Source organism: Hoplias malabaricus, chromosome 4, assembly GCF_029633855.1.
Source record: "Hoplias malabaricus isolate fHopMal1 chromosome 4, fHopMal1.hap1, whole genome shotgun sequence".
Classification (NCBI taxonomy): domain Eukaryota; kingdom Metazoa; phylum Chordata; class Actinopteri; order Characiformes; family Erythrinidae; genus Hoplias; species Hoplias malabaricus.
Genome location: NC_089803.1, coordinates 26,438,899 through 26,461,793, shown reverse-complemented (window position 1 = coordinate 26,461,793; position 22,895 = coordinate 26,438,899). Strand labels below are relative to the sequence as shown.

The 22,895-nt window shown below is 36.8% G+C and overlaps 3 protein-coding genes and 1 long non-coding RNA gene across 7 annotated transcripts in view; 3 read left to right on the top strand and 1 right to left on the bottom strand.

Annotated features, from left to right (window-relative positions):
• Positions 1–5,775, top strand: part of lsp1a (lymphocyte specific protein 1 a) — a 28,417-nt gene extending 22,642 nt beyond the window's left edge. For both annotated transcript variants that reach the window (XM_066667321.1, XM_066667322.1), the window contains one exon: positions 4,624–5,775. In XM_066667321.1, the coding sequence (XP_066523418.1) occupies positions 4,624–4,649 (26 nt within the window). In that variant the 3' untranslated portion in view covers positions 4,650–5,775. The remainder of the gene's footprint in view (positions 1–4,623) is intronic.
• On the bottom strand, positions 11–19,479 carry prr33 (proline rich 33). Of its 2 annotated transcripts, XM_066667319.1 has the most exons (4): positions 19,311–19,479; positions 17,732–17,833; positions 6,543–6,592; positions 11–4,409 (listed from the first exon to the last, which is right to left on the bottom strand). In XM_066667319.1, the coding sequence occupies exon 4, from the start codon at positions 4,392–4,394 to the stop codon at positions 1,086–1,088; it is 3,309 nt and encodes a 1,102-aa protein (XP_066523416.1). In that variant the 5' UTR covers positions 4,395–4,409; positions 6,543–6,592; positions 17,732–17,833; positions 19,311–19,479; the 3' UTR covers positions 11–1,085. The 2 variants fall into 2 exon arrangements, with proteins under 2 accessions (XP_066523416.1, XP_066523417.1); XM_066667320.1 differs by lacking the exons at positions 17,732–17,833; positions 19,311–19,479 and adding an exon at positions 7,002–7,130.
• Positions 10,558–19,404, top strand: tnnt3a (troponin T type 3a (skeletal, fast)). Of its 2 annotated transcripts, XM_066667324.1 has the most exons (14): positions 10,558–10,577; positions 11,347–11,357; positions 12,091–12,102; positions 13,073–13,243; positions 14,253–14,270; positions 15,194–15,212; positions 15,387–15,432; positions 15,539–15,655; positions 15,772–15,849; positions 15,962–16,075; positions 16,514–16,623; positions 16,711–16,801; positions 16,983–17,023; positions 19,368–19,404. In XM_066667324.1, exons 1-14 carry the CDS (start codon positions 10,558–10,560, stop codon positions 19,402–19,404), a joined length of 885 nt encoding a protein of 294 aa, XP_066523421.1. The 2 variants fall into 2 exon arrangements, with proteins under 2 accessions (XP_066523421.1, XP_066523420.1); XM_066667323.1 differs by lacking the exons at positions 11,347–11,357; positions 12,091–12,102 and having other exon boundaries at positions 13,068–13,243; positions 14,265–14,270.
• A 685-nt stretch (positions 19,480–20,164) lies between the features above and the next one.
• LOC136693923 (uncharacterized) overlaps positions 20,165–22,895 on the top strand; it is a 47,698-nt gene continuing 44,967 nt past the window's right edge. The window contains exon 1 of the long non-coding RNA XR_010802130.1: positions 20,165–20,228. This is a non-coding gene — a long non-coding RNA (uncharacterized lncRNA). The remainder of the gene's footprint in view (positions 20,229–22,895) is intronic.

Below are 22,895 nucleotides of genomic sequence, written 5' to 3'. Positions count from 1 at the left end.
CAAGCGTTTTTTTATTAAAAAAAATATAAAACAATATCTAGTACAACACACTTTAAATTGCAAAGCAATTTACACATCACTGCCCCAGTCTGATGTTTAAAGTCATACATGCAAAAGAAAAGGCCAAGCATTAAACATAATTTATAGACAATGAATTAACATCAGATTTTCACGTAACTTTTGTTTGAACTTTTTAAAATTAACATTTTAGCCATGCAAAAGAATCGACAGTCAGCGGACACTGTTCAACACTATAATTACCCATGTTTCCAGTTTAAAGAGAAACCTGTGGCTATTATGTTCCGTTTAGGATTCAGTCAGTGTAAACTGTCTGTCAACACTTGAGGCAAGCAGCTTCAACATGCTCTGGTCACCACGATACCTCCCTACATCATCTCATGAGGATTTTGGTGTATTCAGTATCTCTCAGTGCTTACTGCACATTTATTTCAATCATATTTTATCATAGTCAACCCCAATCTCACACCCTTCTATACAACTTTCATTTACCCTCTCAAACCTGTTCACTTAACACACCATCAGAGCATTGTCCCTCATTATCTTTACTGGTATAGTCTTAAAAAAGCAGAAAATAAAAATAAAGTGGGAGAAATACGTCTAATAACATGCTCCTCATCTTCCTAAGCACCATATTGAATTACTGAGCATTCAACTAAAATTAGTTGAACCCCCATGGTGCCAGATTTTTACACTTCCATTATATATTTCCATTTGGTATTAAAGCTTATGCTTTAAAAAAATTGCATAAGTGAGGTTTTATGATTCTGCCACTAGTGTTTCTCCCACTGGCAGTGAGCAAATATTAACAAAAACAGGTTGTGAATTCATAATCATTGCATTTTTAATCACTGAGGGATTTCTCTCTGCCAAATTAATGACTTACATTACTTTAGAGAGACTGGAAGTGAAATTAAATAACACTATTCTGATCATTAAAATTCCTCAATGTGTTTTATACAAATGATATTTATGTTAACTTTAAGCAAACTGAACCGGGGATGAAGAGAACTGTACAATTTTGAAGAAAAAATGACAAACATTCTTAGCCATTTAACATCTAACAGCTAAACGTCAGTGGATTTTGCAGCACCGAACCCTTTGGCGGTTCTGTTAAAGTCTTTTGGTTCTTCTTCTTTACTTTTGCGGCCTATGAGACCCATCTCAAACACGGTCGCAATCTTTGTCACTGGTCGTGCGGCTGCCTCTCTCAGTTTTCTGGCATCAAATCGAGGGCTGTAGAGGAGAACTGGAAGGCGATGAGCAAAGGCTGGAATTTCTTTTGGTTTAGTCTCATGAACATCTTCTTTCTTTTGCGCATCGCTTTTGCTGGCTTCGATCTGTTGCATAATACTCTCTTTGGTGGAGAACATTTGGAAGAGGACAGCATCCCACATTTTCACAGCCCTGGGGCTATCTTTACCCTCTTGGCTCTGAGATTTTTCACTGTTCTTATCTTTCTCTTTGTCCTGCTGTTTTTGCTCCTCTGGTTTGTGAGCAGTGACAGCAGGGACATCTTTGTTCAGGTTTGGCTCAGGCTCAGGAAACTTGGGCTCCTCGACCTCCACCACCATGTGTTTCTTGAGGCGAGACCAGCCACTGAGTTTTGACTTCATGCCTTTTGGTTTCTGAAACGCCTTCAGGAGAGGTTCTGCAGTTGGGGGGGAGCTGTTGTCATCCTTCTCTTCAGCTGCAGGCTTAGTCTCCTGTTGGGGACTGTCTTTAGCCTCTGCTAAATACTCTTTCTCTGGTTTAATTTTGTCTTCTTGGTCATCCATTGGCTTGACCAGAGGTTTATCTTCTGTCTTTTCAGTTGCAGTTTGTTCGAAACCTTTTGTTGCTAAAGATTTTTGCTCTTTAATCCTCTCTAGTAAAGACTTCTGTGGTACAGATGGCTTCGATACTTTTTTTATTTTTGTAGTAACTGCAGCATCTGCTGGAGTTGGCTTTGGAATTTTAGCCACGTTTGCACTTTGGTCAAATGTTGAAGGTTTTGCAGATGGTGGTGTCGGCTTAGATTCAGGTTTACTGGGTTCCACCTGAGAATCAGGAGGTTGTGTTTTTGGTTTAGGAGGGCCATATGTTGGAGTCCTGACTCTCTGTGTGACAGGAACAGTTGTTACCACCTTTGGAGATTCCGACGGTGGTGTGTCTACTTTAGACACTACAATGGTTGGAATTATAACTAAAGGAACTCCAGAGACCTTTTCACTTGTTTCCTTCACATCTGATGTATGTACCTTAGATATGTCCTGTTCTGGTTTTAGTTTTGTCTCAGTTTTTCGTGTTGGCTCTGAGACTTCAGCAGATGGTGCAACTGATCTTCCATTAACAAAAGCAACATCTGTGGATGTTGGTATTTCACTCAAAGGTGTTTTTGATGTCTCAGTTTCTTTAGGAATTTCTACAAGTCTAGCTGCCTCTTTCAAAGTAGATTGTTCTTTACTTGGTTGATTTTGTGTAAGTTGTTCTGGTTCTTGTACTGGGGCTATAGATACATCTGTGGATTGTGATACAGTTCTAGAAATACTAAATGCAGGCACAAAGACCTGTATTCCCCCATGACTCACATACTCTGCAGGGGTTAATCCATAATATATTGATTTGGATTTTGATGTTGGTGTTTTAGGTCTTTGACCTGCAAATGGAGATACTCTTGTTCTTTGACGCTCTGGTAAAGGTGCTGCAGGTGTTACTTCATTTGATGTTATGAGTGACTGACACTCAGCTGTAGGGGCTACAGGCTCGGGACTTTCATGTACAAGTGCCTTTGAGTTTTGGGGTCCTGAACTCTTTGTAGACTTTGGAGCATCTTGTGTTGGGATCTTTTCTTTGGATAATTCATGTTCTGTAATGCTTTCAGAAGTAATCTGGGACAATTTCAACTGAATCTCTCCATTTAATATAGCTTCTGAAAGACCAGTTTCCTCTGGTTTATCTTTCTCTTTAGGAATTTCATCACAAGGCCCTACTAAACTTGAGGTTGGTGTTTTGGATCTTCTGCCCTCCATATGCACAGGGGAAACAGCAAATAAAAGTGGATTAGCCCTTGAAATTTCTATAACTGGGGTTCTGGCAGGTGACACATGATATGAGGGTGTCTTGGGCCGCCCTGAAAGAGTTTTAGCAGCTATAATCTCTAGTGTTGGTGTTCGTTCTCTTGTTGGGGTTCTACCTCGTTTTGTCTCAGTTATTACTGTTAAATCACTTTTTATCTCCGATGTTGGGGTAGTACCTCTCTTAGTTTCTGGTGTAGGTGTTGTTCCTCTTTTAATTTCAGGTGTAGGCACTGTACTGCTTTTGATTTCAGTTGTAGATGTAGCATTTCTTTTTATTTCAGTTGTAGGAGTGGGGGCCATTTTTATTTCAGTTGTTGGTGTTGGGCCCCTTTTTATTTCTGATGTAGGCGTCGTTCCCCGCTTAATTTCAGCTGTAGGTGTTGGACCCCTTTTGATTTCAAGTGTAGGCGTTGGGCCTCTTTTAATTTCAGATGTTGGTGTCGCCCCTCTTCTGATTTCTCTGGTTGGTGTTTTATCTCTTGTCAGCTCTGACGTCGGTGTCACAATCCTTCTAACTTCAAATGTTGGTGTTGGACCTCGCTTCACCTCAGGAAGTGGTGTTTTACTCCTTTCTTGAGTTGGTGATGATGCATAATAAGTTTTTAAACTTGTAGTTTTAGCAGTGTAATGTGTAATTTGTGGAACGTCAAACATAGGTTTTGAGGGTTTGATGTTATCAAAAGCAGTTGGTTGAGGGCTTGAAGCTTTAGAGGTAATAACAGTTGGGGTAAGACTTGAGTTGGTCTCCAGTTTTGAAGCTAGCACAACACTATTTGTGTGCATAACTGTGGCACCTGATTTTGAGTCCGCAGGTCTGATTACCCCTGTCATGGTAGTTATAGCCGTTACAGATGTAACAGTAACAGAAGTGGCAGCATATGATGGAGGTGTTGTGTAAGAGAAATAATGTTCTGGTGAAGTAAGAGCTGAAGTAGCATAAGGCTGTGGGGAGAAACTTGCTGGTTGGCTGTAAGCGAAACTTCGATGATGAGGGTATGGAGACGGTGAGTGCTGATATAGTGGCCTGACGGTGAAACGTGGGTGCAGTGTACCTCCATAGATGGGTGTTTCTGGCGTCTTGGGTGGAGTTGAATGGTCACTGTGCTCCAGGTCTGGACTGGCCTCATTTACAGGAGAGAGGCTTGATCGAAATGGAGCTTGTGTTTGTGAGGCCTGTGAGGCAGTTTTTTTCTTGGCAGTTTTCTTAAGTAGTTTCTGGAGCCGGACATTTTCTTTTCCAGGTTTAGGAAGCAGAGGTGGTGGGTACTGCTGGGAAAGCAGGCCAGCTTGAGCAACGTTGCCAATATATACAGCCATGGAAATGTCAGCCCCCTAAAACAATGAGTGAAAACATATTAGCATATTTAAATGCTCTGTTGAATGTGTGATGTTAAGTGCTTGTTTGAAGTCAGAAAGCTGAAAGCATACTTGAGCATATTTTAATTGAACAATTTCTACAAAATGTAAAAAGCCTCTAAAAATATATATGGTATCAAGCTAAGAAATTTAAATAGTAATATTTCATTCTTTCTTTCTTTTTTCCTAGGAAACCTGTGCCACAATGACTTGTAAAGGGATGATGACAGTTACTATGTTATGTTTATCAGGATGATTTATTTACAAGTATGAAATTCATATGCAACAATGCCACAGATAAATGTCAAACACCAATGTCTAGCTTAGGAGTGCCAAAAATGATTTTTTAATCATATGAATCACATGTATTATTATGTCTTAATATGTCATAAAGCTCATGATGTTTACTTTTTTCCTTGTTTAATTTTATTCTGCTATGTTTTCTAGATATTACCTGATATTATACAGTATTTTTTTTTGGATAGTTGGTTTGTTTTAACTTTTTTATCTGTCTTAATGATGCAACATTGAAATGAAACTCATGGTGCAAAGCCTTTGTTTTTTTATGTAAATAGATTGCCAGAAATAAAGATGTCATTTTAATATTTCAGAGGTGGCCTAAATCCCAGAACTTTAGGATAGCTATGGTTTAGAGTACATTCAAGGACATTTTAATTGTAATTCAAAGAGCATGACTGGGCCAGATATTTGCCAAGATTTCTCTTCTATTATTAGTCACCAATTCCAACCTGTTAGCAAGGAATACCCCAATCCCTCCCACAACGTCACAAGCCTGGGAGGACAAAACAAGAACATACTTCTTTGAAGACATGTGACGCAGGCCATCACTTCTTGTTGAGCTGCAACTAATGTAACCCCACTGGACAATTCAACATGCTAGAGGAGGGCGCCAACTGGCCAACTCGGTCACATCTGCTAAATTATGCCCACTCTGGCTAGCTATGAACACAATGTGATGACTGGAAGAAGGGGGCCATCCTACCCACACACACTGCGGGAATGTCTTCTGGCCAAGATGGCTGAGGTATAACTGGAGCACAAACCAACGATCTTCCGATGATAGGACCACGGCTGATTGAGCTATTTAAATACATTTCCAAGGACCTAAATTTTTTTTTAATTAAGTCATATTTTTATGTCATTTTAAAAAAGCTGATATAAAAAACAAAACGCTGTCAGTCTAATTTTTTCATTTTTGATTTGTAGTAAACATCTTTCAGTGATGAACATGGTTTGAGCCACAAATCTACACAAAGCAGAGAAAATCATGAAAAGGTCACATTTTCTTTAAACTATGTATATTTTGAGTGCATTAAAATTGAAACCCTCTTCTGTTTTACTGTTTTATAAATTTGACAGTTTTTATACCCATACTGAAAACCCATACTGCTGGCTATAATTATTAGCTCATAATCTTTCAGTTATATCATGTGGCAGTTTTTTTTCTGGCAGTGAAAAAAAGGCCCTTGAGTTCAGTCTGAGTTCAATTTAACCTCAGATCTATAATTCGTTTAGTGTGGTTATGCCAAGCACCTGTCTTGTGTAATACTAGTTGGGGTAAACTAAAGTTTATGGCACCCATCTCTCTTTGCAGTGAGCTGGATATCATCTATGCCAAATTTTAGGCTCAAAGCAAAGGCAAGACTAAAGTGAAATAATGTATTTACAATCATCAAAACCTTGTGGACCAATTTCATTTTACAGTTATTGGACAAATGGAAGTGTGTGTGCCAGCATAATGCTTCCATAACTCTTTGCTGAAAAGTAGGCCAGTCATAAGTGTTTTAAAGGAGCCTTAGTGCCATAGAAACTGAACCTGTCGCCTGCCATATGACACATGAGATGGGATCATCCTTTTAAGGCTGGGGAAGGTTAGGCATTCTGGAATAATTCCAGCCCTCAAGTTCAAAAGAGGAAAGCATAAGAATAGCCAGGCAGTGGATTCAGGCCCTTCACAATGACTTCATCTTAGCAAACACCTCCGAGCAAAAAGCAATAACCACATTTATGCAAACATAGCAGATTTTCATATCTACCCATGGCACATGTGACACTGCTTTAAAAATAAACACACGCACATCAACTTACCAAGAGATGATTTTAACAGATGACAGATGGCTCGCTTCAATTAAAGTCCCCTTTAAATATAAATAAACAAACTGAATTATACCATGCAAGCAAACACAATATCCATCACAAAGGCATATTCATTGGGGTAAAGTAAGACCAGCAGTAAATGTAGAGCAGAAAATTCATTTATTCACATATTTCTTTGCCAGTACTGCAGTCTGGTTTGTATGAGCTGGATAAAACGCCAATCATCTGGTGCACCATATCCAGTACTAATTCCAATAATAGTTGTTTAATGCCATACCCTCAGAAAATATCATCCAAAGACCTGTCAGAAGAGCATGCTACAATGGACCCAAGCTGGCTACAGCACCCACAACACCTGTTCCAAGACTACAAGACCACTCATCGACAGTGACATCAACACACTGACATGCGCTCTTCAGATAGAAAAAAATTTTTTTGAGTTTCTTTTACCTGTATTTCTGCTACTCAGGGGTGACCGGCTGCTGCCTGCTTCTCCCAGCTTAGAGTGTCAGAACAGGAGGCTCATGTTGAGCCCAGCTAGCCCTTTCCTCCAAATGGAAGGCACAGGCTCCATAGCAGTCCAAAAATAAAACCAGAGCCCTTTACTTAGAATGGGCGCTCCGAGTGGTGATGGTGCACAGGGACCACCAGCAAGGAATGAGATTTCCAGAGCACCTTCCCCTCACCCCCACCTTACCTAAAGTCACCAAAGCCCACAAAAACAAATTTCAGAGCCTATAAGGACACTGCCCTCTGCAGGACAGTTATGGTAGGTGCCTCCCCACCCTGATGCAGCCTTTGAATAGAACCTGAAACCACCAGCAGGGTGTGAATCGATAGTGAGATCCAATTACTCCAAATTGGAGAGATGTCCAATTACTAAGACGACATTAAGGGACGCTTCCCTAATTAACCTCAGAAGATTTGTTTCCAAAATACAAATACATTAAAACAACAGTGGTATGAAGGCTGCTTTGCACATACACATGTATTCCCATTCTCTCCCTACAGAGATATGTATTTTTGTGCAAATACACATACGAAATCAAGACATATTCTTTATCATGCTGTCATTAGAGCAGCCTTACGCTGTTTGAGTGCTGAAAAAACTTCAGTTTCATAACTGATTATGTGCTCTCAAAGTAGTTATCCAGAAAATCCTGTGTATTATTTGTATCTTTAGGGTCCATAATGGTTTGATTTTGATAACTCTGTTTGTATATATCCATCTTGTCCCAAGTTGGCTGTCTGTTTTATTATCCTTCAAAGTTCCAATGATATTGTCTTTTCCAGGTTAACAGTACTATTAACAATATGTTCAAAATCAAAATCCCATTTGTCTTCTTTGCCACTCAAGGTATTTTCCAAAGTCTTCTCCAACACCAAAGTTCAAAGGCAATATGCTTCATGAAAACATAATAAAATCTTAATTCAAAATAGCCTATTTTCCGGATGAGCTAACATAGTATAAGATTAAAATAGCTATTTTTAGTCTTAATAATTTTAGCTGAGAATTATTTATATAGCCAACACAACATCTTCATACTTCTTTGTTGCGATTTGAGCATAATTCATAACATCTGACAAGTCATCTGAATATATATGAGGTTTGACTTGTATTGCAACACCCCTTGTGGGATGAATTATTGCACCCTTGTCTTTGAACACATGCCATCTGTGCGTTCATGACTTCTTTCCTTCAGGAATCACCCAATGGAATGAGCCTGCTGATGCCTCCATGTTTCAAATGCCTCTCCCACTCGCTTTCAGACGTGGGCTTCATTTTGCTTGCCTAATGCAATAGCAAATATAGCGATGCTGTCTCCATTCCAAAATTGTGCCTCCCTCCACATTCCCTCAATCCATCCATCTCCTTATTCAGTGCATGGGCCACAACCTAGACATGGCCTCCTTAGCCCTACCCACTGAGTTACCTTGGCCAATGGAGGGCCTTCGCAGATCAAGTGTCACTATAACAGAAGGACTTAATCGGCCCTGGACGTTTGCAGAACTTTACAGCCAGTCTCCACCACCAGGGAGCTCTCTTCTTTCAGCTTTTCTGAGGTAAGGCAGTAAGAAACATAGAATGATAGTAAGAGAGTATGGTAACAATAGAAGAAGAAAGTGAGAGGATGACAGTGTGTCTGTGTGTGAGTGAGAGGAAGCAGTAAATGGAGAACAAGGAACCAAATGCCACCTGTATTTCAGTGGAATATACATGTGCAAAAAGCATTGCCACTGTCGTGCTTTAAATGAGAGGACAGTCCACAGTACCACTCAGTTTGAGACCTGGGAAAAGGTTACATCTCTAACTGAGATGCTCTGGATTATAGCATGTAGAATATCTGCTTATCTGTTGAATAGTGCACTTGGCACTTACATTTTCATTGGTTGAAGAGGACAAATACTAGCCTAGGAATTGCTAATTTGTACACTGGGTTGTCAGTTGTTGATTTATAAAGCTAAAAAAGAAGGCAGTGCCCTGAGTTGACACACTGGTGCCCTAAGGTCACTGAGCCTAAAAGTGTGTGAGTAAATGTGAGTATGTGTGAGTGCGCATGTGCTTATTTGGCGTATCACTGATGCTACTGTTGTTGATTGCTACAGGTGTTGACTGATTAAACTGTGTAAATCACTTCAGAACAATCACTACTGCTGGCTTCTGTTTGTCTTCTCAAACCTGCAGTAGAACTACTATTCTGAAACCTATTCTCTTCGCTTATTACAACTTACATAATAATAATTGGCCAGTGTCACTGACATCCTAGACGTGTTTAATGAAATTTGTTAAGCTCTGGGGCTCTTGTGGTGGACTTTACACAGTGCACTTGTTGAATGTCTTTGGAAGTGTATCTGTAATCTTTATAGTAGATGCAAAATTTAAAAACTGACAAGAAGATAAAAACATAGTCCTAGAGTAAACATATTATATGCATCATTAAAACAGAAAGCAAATAAAATATCACCAAGATGATATCTGTGGCACATTTCGTATTACATTTTGTGTGACCTAGTATAATTTTATAGTCTGTTTTTCATAACATCTCATTCAGAAAAAAATCAAGAGAAATAAATTATTAATCTTTGTTTTGCTATTCAAATTTCACCCAAATTATTATAATGTCATTTTATGAACTTGCCCAAATCATCTTTGCATTTGCTATGACCAGATAAGGCAACTAAGTTTGGGTTACAGATACTATTCCAAGAGAAAGAACCTGATCTTCAAGCTGGAAATTGGATACTGAATAATGTCAGGAAGAGACTTGCAGCTGTTTAAGAGGGAACACTTATATCCATAAAGCCTTGGTGTGTGTCTTAGCCCATAAATATAATTCACTTAAATAAATCACATAATAGAACAGTGAATTTTGTCATAGAATTTGGAAAGATATCTAATTTAGCAACAATGTAAATCAAAAACCTAACAATAGATAACTGTCAAATCAAACCAAATAATCTATCGTTTGGTTACAGAGCTTATATACTGATGGACAGTACTTAACCTTTGACCATTACAGTTGACTCTGGTATTTTGACAAGCCCATTCATATGTCAGACTGTCAAAAAAGAACATGCTGTATAGCCATATGTGGAGTTCTCTCATTTACAGCTCAGCACAGCCTGAAATTCACAAAATCTATACAATTGTTAATCAAGCTGAGTTTATTTCCTAGCTCACACTGAAGCTTAGTGGAAAAGTACTTAAATATGTGTTGAGTTTAAAAACTTCGGTATTCCTCGTGGTCATTTCTACACATTATATTTGTTGTACGGTAGGAATTTGGGAGGACGATGAGTTCAGAGGCTAGTGTTGGGGGGTCCGGGTTAGGGTGGGGTCTATCTGGTAAGGGAAGGAGATCTTTTTATGGCTCCAAGTTCTGCCTCAAGGAAGCTATATATAGCTTCTTGTATCTTCAAAAAGATATTAGGTGTTTCATGTTTAGTTTTGCCAAAGGGATCTAATCTTTCTTTTTGTCTTTCAGTCACAAAGTCCACTGTCATCATGTCTGATACAGAAGAAGTGTAAGTATATTTTCATTCACAAAATCAACTTTTTAAAAAATGCCTGAGCAACAGCACAGCAGACGAATGTAGTGAAAATATATCTCAAAACATTTTGACATACATAAAATATTCAGATATTAATAAAGAATACTAACACTACTGTTCAAATTCTGAATTCACTATTATTAGTAACAAGATAACAATGTGCTTGTAGACAAGAATAAAATTATTCTAATTGGCTCATTCTGTGTAAACATTCAGGTTTCAGATAATAATTATGACAATAAAGGTCTGTAAATAAAATGAAATACAAAATCATATACAGAATCCTGTTTCAAATGTGATAATCAAACTAAAAACATATGGTACTGTGCAGAAGTCTTAGACACCAAAGATAATTATATATATTTAAGCTAATGCCTTCTCAGTAAGTGTGGTGCTTGTATAAAGTTATATATAATCACAGTAATTAAAAAAATAATAATATTATATAAAACAAATACACCAGGAGGTATTTGGAGAAAGTTAAACCAACATATTCACAGAATATAACACTTACTGAAATAATGTTATTTGGTTTTATTCTAATGTTGGATGTTATTTGTTGTTTGTTTTTTAGCAAATAAACACGTACCGCTCAGATAAATAGCTTTTTAAATCATATATATATATATATATATATAAGGTGTTCCAGAATTGTCAGTGTACATGTGCAACATCATTATTAAAGTGTACAGTAGGCTGAACACTAAAGTAACTGATTCCTTTTTTTTTGTTTTTCCCCCAGTGAGCAACAGGGTAAGTACTGTTCATTTTATCACGTTATTAATTATAATATTACATATATTATAATATCATTATGTTTGCATATTTTGCAATGAATCATGATGAATAATCACTGATGTAGTTACAATATTTCCATTTCAGTTGCAGTGTTGTATTCCTCCTAAACCATGGTCATTCATTTCAGTCAGCATTAATAAAATACATAGTATAAATCTGTTAAAAGTTACCATAAATATATTACAGTAACAAACAGAAGTTTCAGAGGTCCGTTATTTTGTAATATTACATTGTTGGATGAATGGTGCTTCTGTACTGTGATCTGAATAAAGAATGAATTATTCCTTGCTCATGCATGGTTGCAGCTACTGTTGCCAACAGAACACTTGCAAAATTGATGAAGAATCGTGTCTCTGTCCAACTATTCAAAATTAAATTACTCCACGCTGTAGATTATGAAGTATGTTTGCAACAGTTCCTGGAACTTTGTATTTATAAATGCACTTCGCTTCCTCCATGGCTGGATAAAGTCATATAAAGGCAGATTTAATTAAACACATTCAATTGGATGTGATTGGTTACCATCACCAAATACATGTGTATTTACAGGCCATTTTTACTAGCTATGGAGGAATGTGCATTACATTGCATGACCCCAAGCTGTACACAGATCACTGATTTGGGCACAGCTGGGCACATATGATTATTCTGCTGATCTACTGCTTTCTTTTTCCAAATTAAAATGAAGTCGGCGATGAAGGTAAAATATCGTAACATATTTCATGCAGTATAAGTACTAATTTTCTAATTTTGCATTTTTCATTTAGATTACCCCGTGACACTCCATTTACCATAAAAATTTATGCATGTTCTTAACCTTATCACTCTCTCTTTGTCATTTGCATCAACCTATTACCTGGACCCATAAATGTGACATGGATGTAACTTATTATACTTTTTTATGTAGCTAAAAACTAGCTGGTTTTATCCAATGATGAACAATTTACAAGTATTAACATACAAACCTGAAGTAGCTTACCTTGCTTCCTAAAACCTTTTATTTGCTGCTAATTCTAATGTTCTACTGACACAGAATGACAGATCACTGTGTGGTGTGCACACTAGTGTCCACATTTATACAGAAAAAAAACTTACATTTTCTTTCTTTAGAAAGTAAAAATATGAGCATTACATAATAATTGTGGCATGCATATTAAAACATACCTTAAGCTAGTGGTTGGCAGACTTTTCTTGCATTGGCCCCTATATCTGATAAGAATATCCACTTCCCCCAACTCTGACACAGTGCTAATTAAAGTCTTTAAGTCAGATCTAAAACTAGGTAGGTTAATAATGATCATATTGAGTTCAAATGCTATTTGCTAAGCTAGTACCACAACTACAGATCTATCTACCTGTAGCTAATTATTAAAAATAATGAAAACAAATGGCATTAATTAAAAGTGATTTCTATTTCCCACTTTAGGTATATTCCATTACCTAATAAATCTCTGTTGTTCTTCCTTCATGTAAAACCAGCAATCCTGCCCCATGTAATTCATATCCCTTCACAGTGCCACATGGTGGCCTTGGTGTTCCTTTCATTCAATGGCCAGTCGAACATAACTCTTGTTCTAATGTCCGATAATCCCACTACCGCCTACAGCTTCTACTAACTTCTCTCACCATAATCCTCCTTTCCTCAAACCCACTCCCTTGCATGAGTATAGTAGAGGAGATAGTAGAGGTAGAGGTGGCGCCTGAGGCAGCCCCAGAACCAGAACCTGAGCCTGAGGCTGAGCCTGAGCCTGAACCAGAGCCAGAGCCAGAACCTGAGCCAGTAGTCCCAGAACCAGAGCCAGAACCAGAACCAGAGCCAGAACCTGAGCCTGTGGCTGAAGGTATGTGGCATGGAATATTCTCTCATCCTTCTCTATATAGCAGCAGTGTGCTCCAGCCAATTACATGCTAGTTATAGTGGACTAATTAGGTACGCTCGGTAATCATACATAACCTCCTCTTCTTACCTGGTTACAATCAGAGCTGCATTTATGCCTTCAAGTGATGGTTAGGATGCTTCATCATGTATCGCTGCCCACTTATGCAGTGTGCAACACAGATGCCAGACTCTGCCTACCTTCTACAGAGTAAATTCTCCAGTGTTAAATCAACACTGTAAGTATTAATTTAACACTGTTAGTGTAATAATTATCACTCTCGGTGTTAAGTTAACACTAATAGTGTTGATTTAACACTGGAGAATTTGCTGTGTAACTGCTATAGATGAGCCTCTAGGCGCTTTATGTGCATTATTACTTGTGCTAAAGCAACGATGGGTGCTCTCACACAATTTCATCATGCGTTGGCTAAAGTGAATAAAGGCTAGGGGATAATATTCCCATAAAACTGAATGACATTACAGCTGTCATAGTCTTAATTATAAAAACAGACAATCAATCACAATATTAAAAGATAATTCATATTCTCTTTTGCTCTTCGTCCTTACTTAGGGTACTGGAAATTATCTAGTATGTTTAGTTGTTGTGTAATTTATATTATTTCATTTAGTCTCCTTTGATGTTAATTTACCACTTAAAGGTCTGCATGCTAGTCTAAAAACGTCTATAAGAAAAAAAATATTTTATTTGGTTTTATATAGAATGGAGAGTATATCTTTCATATAGCTCTTGTTATATCAAAGTATCATTTTTATAATTTCCTTACACTACTCTCTGAACATGAAATAATTTCACAAAATAATCACTTTAATGGCAAAGCTCTTTAACTTTCATTGTACTGAATGTTAATTCTAGCCATTTAAAGTTTAATATAACCTGATGGACATACAGCTGTACTGCAGTTGCTAATATTGTCTGTTCTGATCTTGCTTTCATCGCTTGCTGCATGCAGAGGGCTTTGAAGAGGAAGGTATGTTGATTACATATGTATCCCACCTTTTTTATGTTGGAGGACTGTGTTGTACTTTGTCTCATCTGTCTGCAGTCTCCCTCTATAGGAGAGTGTGTGCAATACGCTTCCCCTCAATCAAACATTTTTTGGAGCAAGGAGCACTGCTACAACTGGCCATGATCTAAAAAGATAACAAAGTAAATAGCTGTAAAACATATGAACACTAAATATTAATTCAAAGTTGAAAATGATAAAATAGAGTTTAGTGTTTGAAGAAGATACCTGATGAAAAGGGTGAAAGAATATTAAATGCTAACAACCACTAATCACAGCAGTCATCCAATCATGCTAAGCCACTCACCTCTGCATGGCATGCACTATCACCCGACTAACACCTTTCAAAATGAAGGACCGCACTCTAACTTAGCCACCAGGCAAGGGCATCATTTTGGAAAAATCCAAAATGGACACACATTGACTGACTGGTGTGGGGATTAACATAAAAGACTGAGACCTGGCTCATATAACGCACAAGGAAAATTACTGTTGGAAATATTTTATTTGAGAAAGCACCATGATAGTGTTCCTTTAAAGAGACACATTATAAATAGAATGGGTATTAACCTTCATGTAAAAACCCTCAACATATTCTGTCTGATTTTAAAAAACTTTGACAGATTTATGGTAATGCCTGTGTATTAATGTGTGTCTTAAGCTTGAAAGTTTTAGACTTGAAATGATCACTTTATACTTCCATCTTTTTCTTCTTAGTCTTTTGATCATCTCTTTACTCATTTTGTGAAACATTTACTCATTTGTTAAACAATTTACTACCAGCATTTGGATTTTGGTTTGATATACCACTTTTCTTCCTACACTACCATGAGTGGATATCTAATCCTGTAATGTGTACTTGTCCCCTCTTCATTCTTAATCTACAGAGGAGAAGCCAAAGTTCAAGTAAGTAACAACCTTCACATTCAGCTTCATTGTGAACACAAAAAAAAACAAAGGTTGACCTAATAATTCTATGGGAAATTGTGTTCTGGAACTTTCACAGTGATTAATGATATATATTTATTAAGAATTTAATTTAAGTTTGTGCTAATTACAATACTTTTATTTTCACCAAAGGCCAACAGCACCAAGGATTCCTGAGGGTGATAAAGTGGACTTTGATGTAGGTATCACTCTAAATATGACATGCTGTAATACTCATGTTTGTAACATCTGAAGCAAATGAAGGGATGAAACTAACTTTATGTGTCTGGGTTTCCACCTCACAGGACATTCAGAAGAAGCGTCAGAACAAGGATCTCCTGGAGCTTCAGTCCCTGATCGATGCTCACTTCGAGATGAGAAAGAAGGAGGAGGAGGAGCTCATAGCCCTCAAGGAGAGAATTGTGAGTGAAAGTGAACAATGACGGGATTCACTTACATCTGTATGGGGAGGACATGAGCAGGCCAGGAGCAAGAGCAAGAGCAATAAGGCGTTTTTTTCTTATGTGTTAAACAACAGGAGAAACGTAGGTCTGAGAGGGCAGATCAGCAGAGGATCATGGCTGAGAAGGAGAAGGAGCGCCAGGTCAGACGTGAGGTATATATGTTCAACAAAACTCCTACTTATAACCAAATAATCACTCAAGAGTGTGAAGACTTTTGAAAATCTACTTCAGTGAACTGAGACTATGTCCTTGTGAATTCAACAGGAGGAGAGGCAGAGAAGGGAAGAGGCTGATGCTAAGAAGAAGGCAGATGATGATGCCAAGAAGAAGTCTGCCTTGTCTAGCATGGGCTCCCAATACAGCAGCTACCTGCAGAAGGTAAATTTTACTTTCCATTCTGTCCTGTGACTAGACATAACAACGAGGCATGTCCCAAAATTCAACACACAATACTATTACAGTGGACACTGCAAACAGGTTTTGTTATTTTTATATGTATTAGATACAAACGGCAGCTCTGGTTTCCTAAGATATTACTATGTTATAGCAGTGTGGTTATCTTATGGTATGGCTAACCTGACAGCTCAGTAACTGCTGTAGTTATCTCAATGTGACCACTTAAAAATGTGTGTGTGTGTGGTTCTCATACATTTGCTTCCTTGCATATGGATATTCCACAAGAATGTAATTCGCAATTCGCAAAAATGTATAAATACAAATGTTTCTTATACCACAGTCACACCATAAACAATGGTACTACGAATATCTTAGGAATGTGACTTACCTTTTATTTGCCTACAATTTATGACTTTGTAGGCTGACTCCAAGAGAGGTAAGAAACAGACAGAGAGAGAGAAGAAGAAAAAGATCCTGGCCGAGAGGCGCAAGCCACTTAACATTGACCACCTTAATGAAGACAAACTGAGGTAAGCACTGGTCCAGTCATCATAACAAGCAGGTGGGGGTAGAGTGTTGAAACATTAACTTATTTAGCAATGTGTCCTGTGCCTCAGGGAAAAGGCCAAGGAATTGTTTGAATGGATGAAGACCCTGGAGTCTGAGAAATTTGATCACGGAGAGAGACTGAAGAGACAGAAGTATGAGGTAAGCAAGAAAATATACAAGATGGCAAATCATACGTTTATATGGTATCTTCCCCAGTGTATACCAAGTCAGATCAAAACATCTTGAGTTAGGTGTTTTTTCTTGTTTTCATAAAGTCCTGTTTCACCAGTTACCGTTGAGATACTGAGATACATGTAAACACAACTTGAATCTCCTTCAGGTTACAACACTTCGTAAGAGAGTGGAGGAGCTGAGTAAATTGTAAGTTGTTACAGATTCAAAAGGCAGGAAGTGCCCTGCTATGCATGGCCTGTGTCTGCCTGCTGAGTACAGTCACAAGGTCACCATTTCATAAGTAGGAAATCTACTGGTAAGTTAAAAAGGTGACTGACCTTTAGGCTCATCTTCTGGTCTAACAACAGGACGAAAAAAGGTAATCAGGGCATTCAGTCTTGAAAGTGATTATTGTAACAGAAGACAAACAGGTCCTCCCTCAGAATGAACAATGTTGGAAACATTGTATGAATTGTTTTTGACCATGAATGTAAGTAAAATAATAATAATAATAAAAAAACACACTACACCATAAGTAACATAAGACCATCTGGGGATGCGCAATGATATTGGAATCATGGAATCAGAGTGACATCAACAAAAACAACTTTCAAATAATGAACAGCATCACACACAAATATTGTTTGATTAAAATTTCAAAATGATAAATATATAATTCTTAAAAAAATAGTAAAATGTTATGTTAATTATGATACAATGCCTAAACAGCTGCATTTATTTTTAATTGCATAAATAGTATTACATTTCTCTGTAACAACAATAGAGAAGAATCTTGTGCTGCATCAAACATGAAGAACATTGGCTATAGATATTTAGACCAACAATTCCAGTATGGCCGCATCCCTAGTCTGATCCTCCTATGCCAACAGTCCTTTGCCAGAAAGCTGCTCTTACCAAGGTGAGACCTGGGTCCCAATCCGTCTGTGCCTCCTTGTATGTTAAAAAGTCTTGATGTGTTGTTTTCAGGTCATCACTTTCAGAAACCGCATTGATGAACTGCAGAAACAGTAAGTTCAGTAAAATGGCATATGTGTATCATCATAATCTCATCCCATCCCATCCCATTTCATTATATTATAATTAAAAGCTGCTTGCAAATGTTGAATAATGGTAAAGCTACCATCACTGCTGAAGCATATATTATAGAGCCACCTTGCATCATTCTTATGGTGACATGCATGGAATAATAATTTGTCCCAGCTTTATTTAAAAAAAACACACAAAACACAAACACATCCAGAGTAGTAGATTTGAGGACTCGGTAAGATGTCATATCTGAAGATATGGACACAGGTTTGTACCAGTCCCACAGTCCATAGTTAGACTTCTATTTCCTGTTTAACTCATAAAGGTAAGTGATGCCTGTTTGTGATTTGGATTGGCTGTACTGCATGAATCCCTATCCAGGGGAGTTTAACTCTGTCCCCCTCAAACCAGTCCACATTTTTTCCCTTCCAGAGGTAAAACAAATTAATGAATGTTACACTAGATACAAACTGACTCGTTTCCCCATACTATAGACACAGTCAATCAGTCAAGATGTTTGATATTTTTTGTTTTAGCAATGGAGCTGATGTAGGTAAGTAATGGAAGATTCAAATGTATATTTTTTTCTTAAGACTCAACTTTTATTCAAGAAGCAAAATTTGGAACCAAAAATTCTCATCTATTTGTTGTACTTATTTATGTCCTACAAAACGTAAATAGGTGAACCAATACATTTTACATTTATTTAAAATTTGTTTCAGAAATTTTCTGCCAGGAATGTCATAGTGCAAATCGGTTGAAAATAAGTGCATATTACTTTTTCCATAAATAAATAAGAATCCTTCTAAAATGTAAAAGTGTATGTTTGGCTTCAAGAACCCTCTTTGGTGTCCAGCAATAGTCTGCCAACATAAAAGAATGGACTGTTCCTTGTTTCTGCTTTCCCATGTCCAAAATGATTAAATCTTTCACAGTGCTCATCACTGACTACACCGATCATACAGGGAAAGTACTGAAAAGCAAGTGCGTACATTTGCTCTACACTCACATTGGCCTTATGTGTTATGGCTAGGTAGGACTCGAGCAGAGAACATGATTAGCCCATTCTGCATCTCTATGTTAATGAGACGTTGACAGATCAGGGTTTTTTTTGGAGGGAATCAAAATGTTAGTGGAGATAATTCAATAATCACAGACACGTCACATCCCTCCTAATTCTATGCGCTTGCTGAAAAGTTTACTGAGAAAATGTTTATAGTAAATATCTGAAATAGATTATTTGGATTCAGTGTGCATACTATTTGGGGAAACAAAACACATTCTAACCAGGGTAAATGGGAAAATGATGCAATAATACAACAAAAGTGTGGACTGGCTGAGGATGTCCCCAGGGACTGAATGGAAAACTCCAGAAACTGGATGTGAGCATTGTGTACCTCTTTTATACCACTACTTCTTTGGAATAAGGTATGTAGCTAAAGGCTACCTGTCTGTAGAAGCAGACTCTCTCAAACGGCTCTCTCCGGCTCTTGTCCCATTACAGCAGCAAGAAGGGAGCCGCAGCTCGCCGCAGAAAGTAAGCGCCCTGCTCCAAGGCCCACGGCACGTAGACGACTCCCAGTCTCAAGAGTTACCGTCATATGTACTCGCTATAGGTCTGCAGCTCTCTGCGCCTGCGCAATGGCAGAGACCTACACTCAGGCTTTCTCGTCTTGGACTGCTCTTTGGTTCTCATTTCCTTTTTTCCATGTAAATAAAGTGTTACCAATAAAGCCTTTGTCAGAAGGTCTGTTGTTATTTAGCCCGAACATCAATAAAATATTTTTAGCCCTTCATTTACGTTATTTTCTTATCTACATCTGAGGGGTTATTTTTGTCCCCACTTATCTATGTTTCTCCGCATAAATAAAATTAAATATTTAGAACGTGTTTAAAATTATATATTTATATAATTTTCTACATTTATTAAACATATCATATGCAAAATTTGAATTTTACGATTTAAAAAAAAAGTGGCACGACCTCTTCAGAGAATACCCTTAAATATGAATTTTTCCCTGTATATTTTTATTTATTTATACTTATTTTCTAAGAATAACATTTTGAAAATATACACTAAAGTACAAAATGCTTCCTACATTTCGTACGTATGACTTTTTTTAAACATATACTGCAGGTGTGTGTTTTCTGGTGTTGTACTTATTTTGACCAAGAAAATCAACGACATTTATGCTATTAAAATTTTGAATTGTGTATTCATTATTGCTAATTTAGCTAATATTAAGATGTTTTTTAAATGTTCACTCAAAAGCGTGCCTTGAGTTTCTGATAAAATTCAAACTGTAACGGAAATATTGCAACAGCGAAAGACCAACCGTTGCATCCGAAGAGGAGCGGGAAACAGGTTAGTGTTTAGTTTTCATTGTTTTTCTTATCATCAAGGGACATATCAACAATGCACTTAAATTAATTATTTTCATAATGAATTTGAGTGGATTTTTAAACATATGCTAAAACATCTGCTCAGCAAAGTGGTTTGTTACAACTCGGCAGTCTACTGAGTCTGCATAATGAAATATGTCCTAGTTAGAAGTTATACATTTATAATTATACTTTATAAGATACAAATATACTTTCCATGAAACAACTTTTAGTAGCAACAACTTTAAAGTACAAAGGTACTCTGATAGCAAGGAGACGGCGGACCACTGTAGACCCACTGAGGGCAAAGTTGGAGGTCCACTAGTGTTTTACACAGCGTTTTCAGGGCGGACCGCCGGTGATTAAACCGAATTTTAGACAAAATGCCACATTTTAGCACTTTTTCATTGACAGTCCAATTTACATTTTTTCCCTTCATTGGGTTCTTTTGTTATCATTTATAAATAAGATGAGTCAATAATTTTAATCCAGCACAGTGTCAACATTTTTAGCATTTAATCATTTTATATCAGGTTTATACCCATTATTATATCTCTCAAAGTTGTTGGTAATATTTGTATTAGTTTGTTTTCCAGAATAAAAGTCTCTGTGAGTTTAAAAGGAGATTATAAATGAGTTATATCCGGTACAGGACAGTAGTCTGAGTTTTCCGATGGTGGACCAGCAGTGGTCTACAGTCAGTGGTGTGCCAGCCTTTTTATGCCAGTGGACCGACATATGCTCGCTGTCTGGATAGGTCCAAATAATTTGATCCAAGTATCTAAATGCAGCGAATCTTCTCGGAACATCTGTCAGGAATGAAAGATTTGAATCGTTATTTCTTTCACTTGGCTCTAAAATAAATGTAAAAAAATCTTAAAGTGTTGCTAATCGAAAATCTGTTACATTAAGCCACAAATGTTGCCACTACATTAAATTAATAATTAAATTAAAATATGAATACAATTTAAAACTCAATATTGTCCTTATTAATACACTTTAGAAAAAATATTTTAGAAATAAAAATATATTCATTGACTTGAAAATACTTCAGTGACTTATGCTAGCCAGTGACACTTCAAGATTTATTAGGACGTCATAATCTTTCACAGTGAACAGTGCTGCTACTTAAAATAAATTGTAATGGTCTAAAGCGCCGTTTCTTTTATAAATCCGTTAACTTACAAACATTAGCAGCATTAAAGACTGAATATTTAAACGGGGGTCTGATTCGGCATTTGTTATTTATTATATAAATATCTGGACTAATTGCGTCAGTCCATTTTTTAAATGATTGTCTTTAAGAGTCCTGTTCATCCGCATGTCACCTTATTTTCTCTTACTGTTTCTGTTAAAACGGATAATGAATATTAAACAAATGCTTTGTCAACAAAAATTAAACAAAACGCATTAAGAAACATTATATAAAAGAGCATTAAGGGTAATGAAACTCACCTAAACCAGTATGATTATGATAAAAGAAGAAAAAAAAAAGTAAACGTGAACACTATCCTGGCACATGTGTGTTCTGTGCTACATCAACACAAGGTGGTGCTGCAGTCATATACAGAAGCAGTCATCTACACGCAAGTACGTCTTGCTTTAAATATTACATTTTCATGATGTTTTTGAAAGTGTGTTTGCACTAAAAACGTATACAGAGAAGTCTCACGAGAGAGTGCAGCAGTTATGTTTGTGCATACAAATAATATATGAACATTTATATATTAAAACTGAACTGAATAAATATTTATATATTAACACTGAACTGTATGCATACATTACTGAAGGACATTTATATTTGCACATTAATATTAGTTTGAATTTATAATGTACATCATATTGAAAACATTTTGACCTGAGAATAAGGTTTATGAATTAATAATAATTATTATTTTATTTAAATTGACTCATCTGGTAATTCAAAAGCTTATATTAAAAGTTGAAATAATGCAGTTTAAATATGTGTCGGTGTATTTGTTTATTTTGAAGGGTATATTTATATATGCATTTATTCATGAAATAAATAAAATAGTATTTTCTGTATATTTGCTGTATACATTCATAAATAATTAACTCAAACAAAAATACACAACTTCAATCTGACTACATTTTAAACCTTCTACCCTCAGAATAACAGACAGACTCTTCTCTGTGTATAAATAAGTCTTATCTTTATTAATTCCACATTCACTCACTGAAGATGTATAAATATAAAGTTGAACGCTTAGACACAACAACAAACTCCTCACACAGGCAGCATTTAAATACACAATTTTGATCACGGCTCCGTTTTCTTTTACTTTTTTTTAACAAAACTCTTATATACACATATACAAAAAATGGTCCTCTACTTTTCATATCTGAAGTGGTTATTCTCTCGTGAATAATTAGGAAATAATAAAAGATGAAGGTGACAGGAAAGAGTCACACAAGGGAAGGATATGGTCACATATTGCAGCGCTGACACAATCATATAAATAATAGTTATATTTAAGAAATTGATTGACTTCTGCAGAGCCATCTTTATAATGGAATAGGCACTTTCTACAGAAAGAGACATGAAAGAAAGAAAAATGAAAAGGGAACATTCGAGAATAAAAAGTAAAAAACAGAAAGAAAGAAAGAAAGAAAGAAAGAAAGAAAGAAA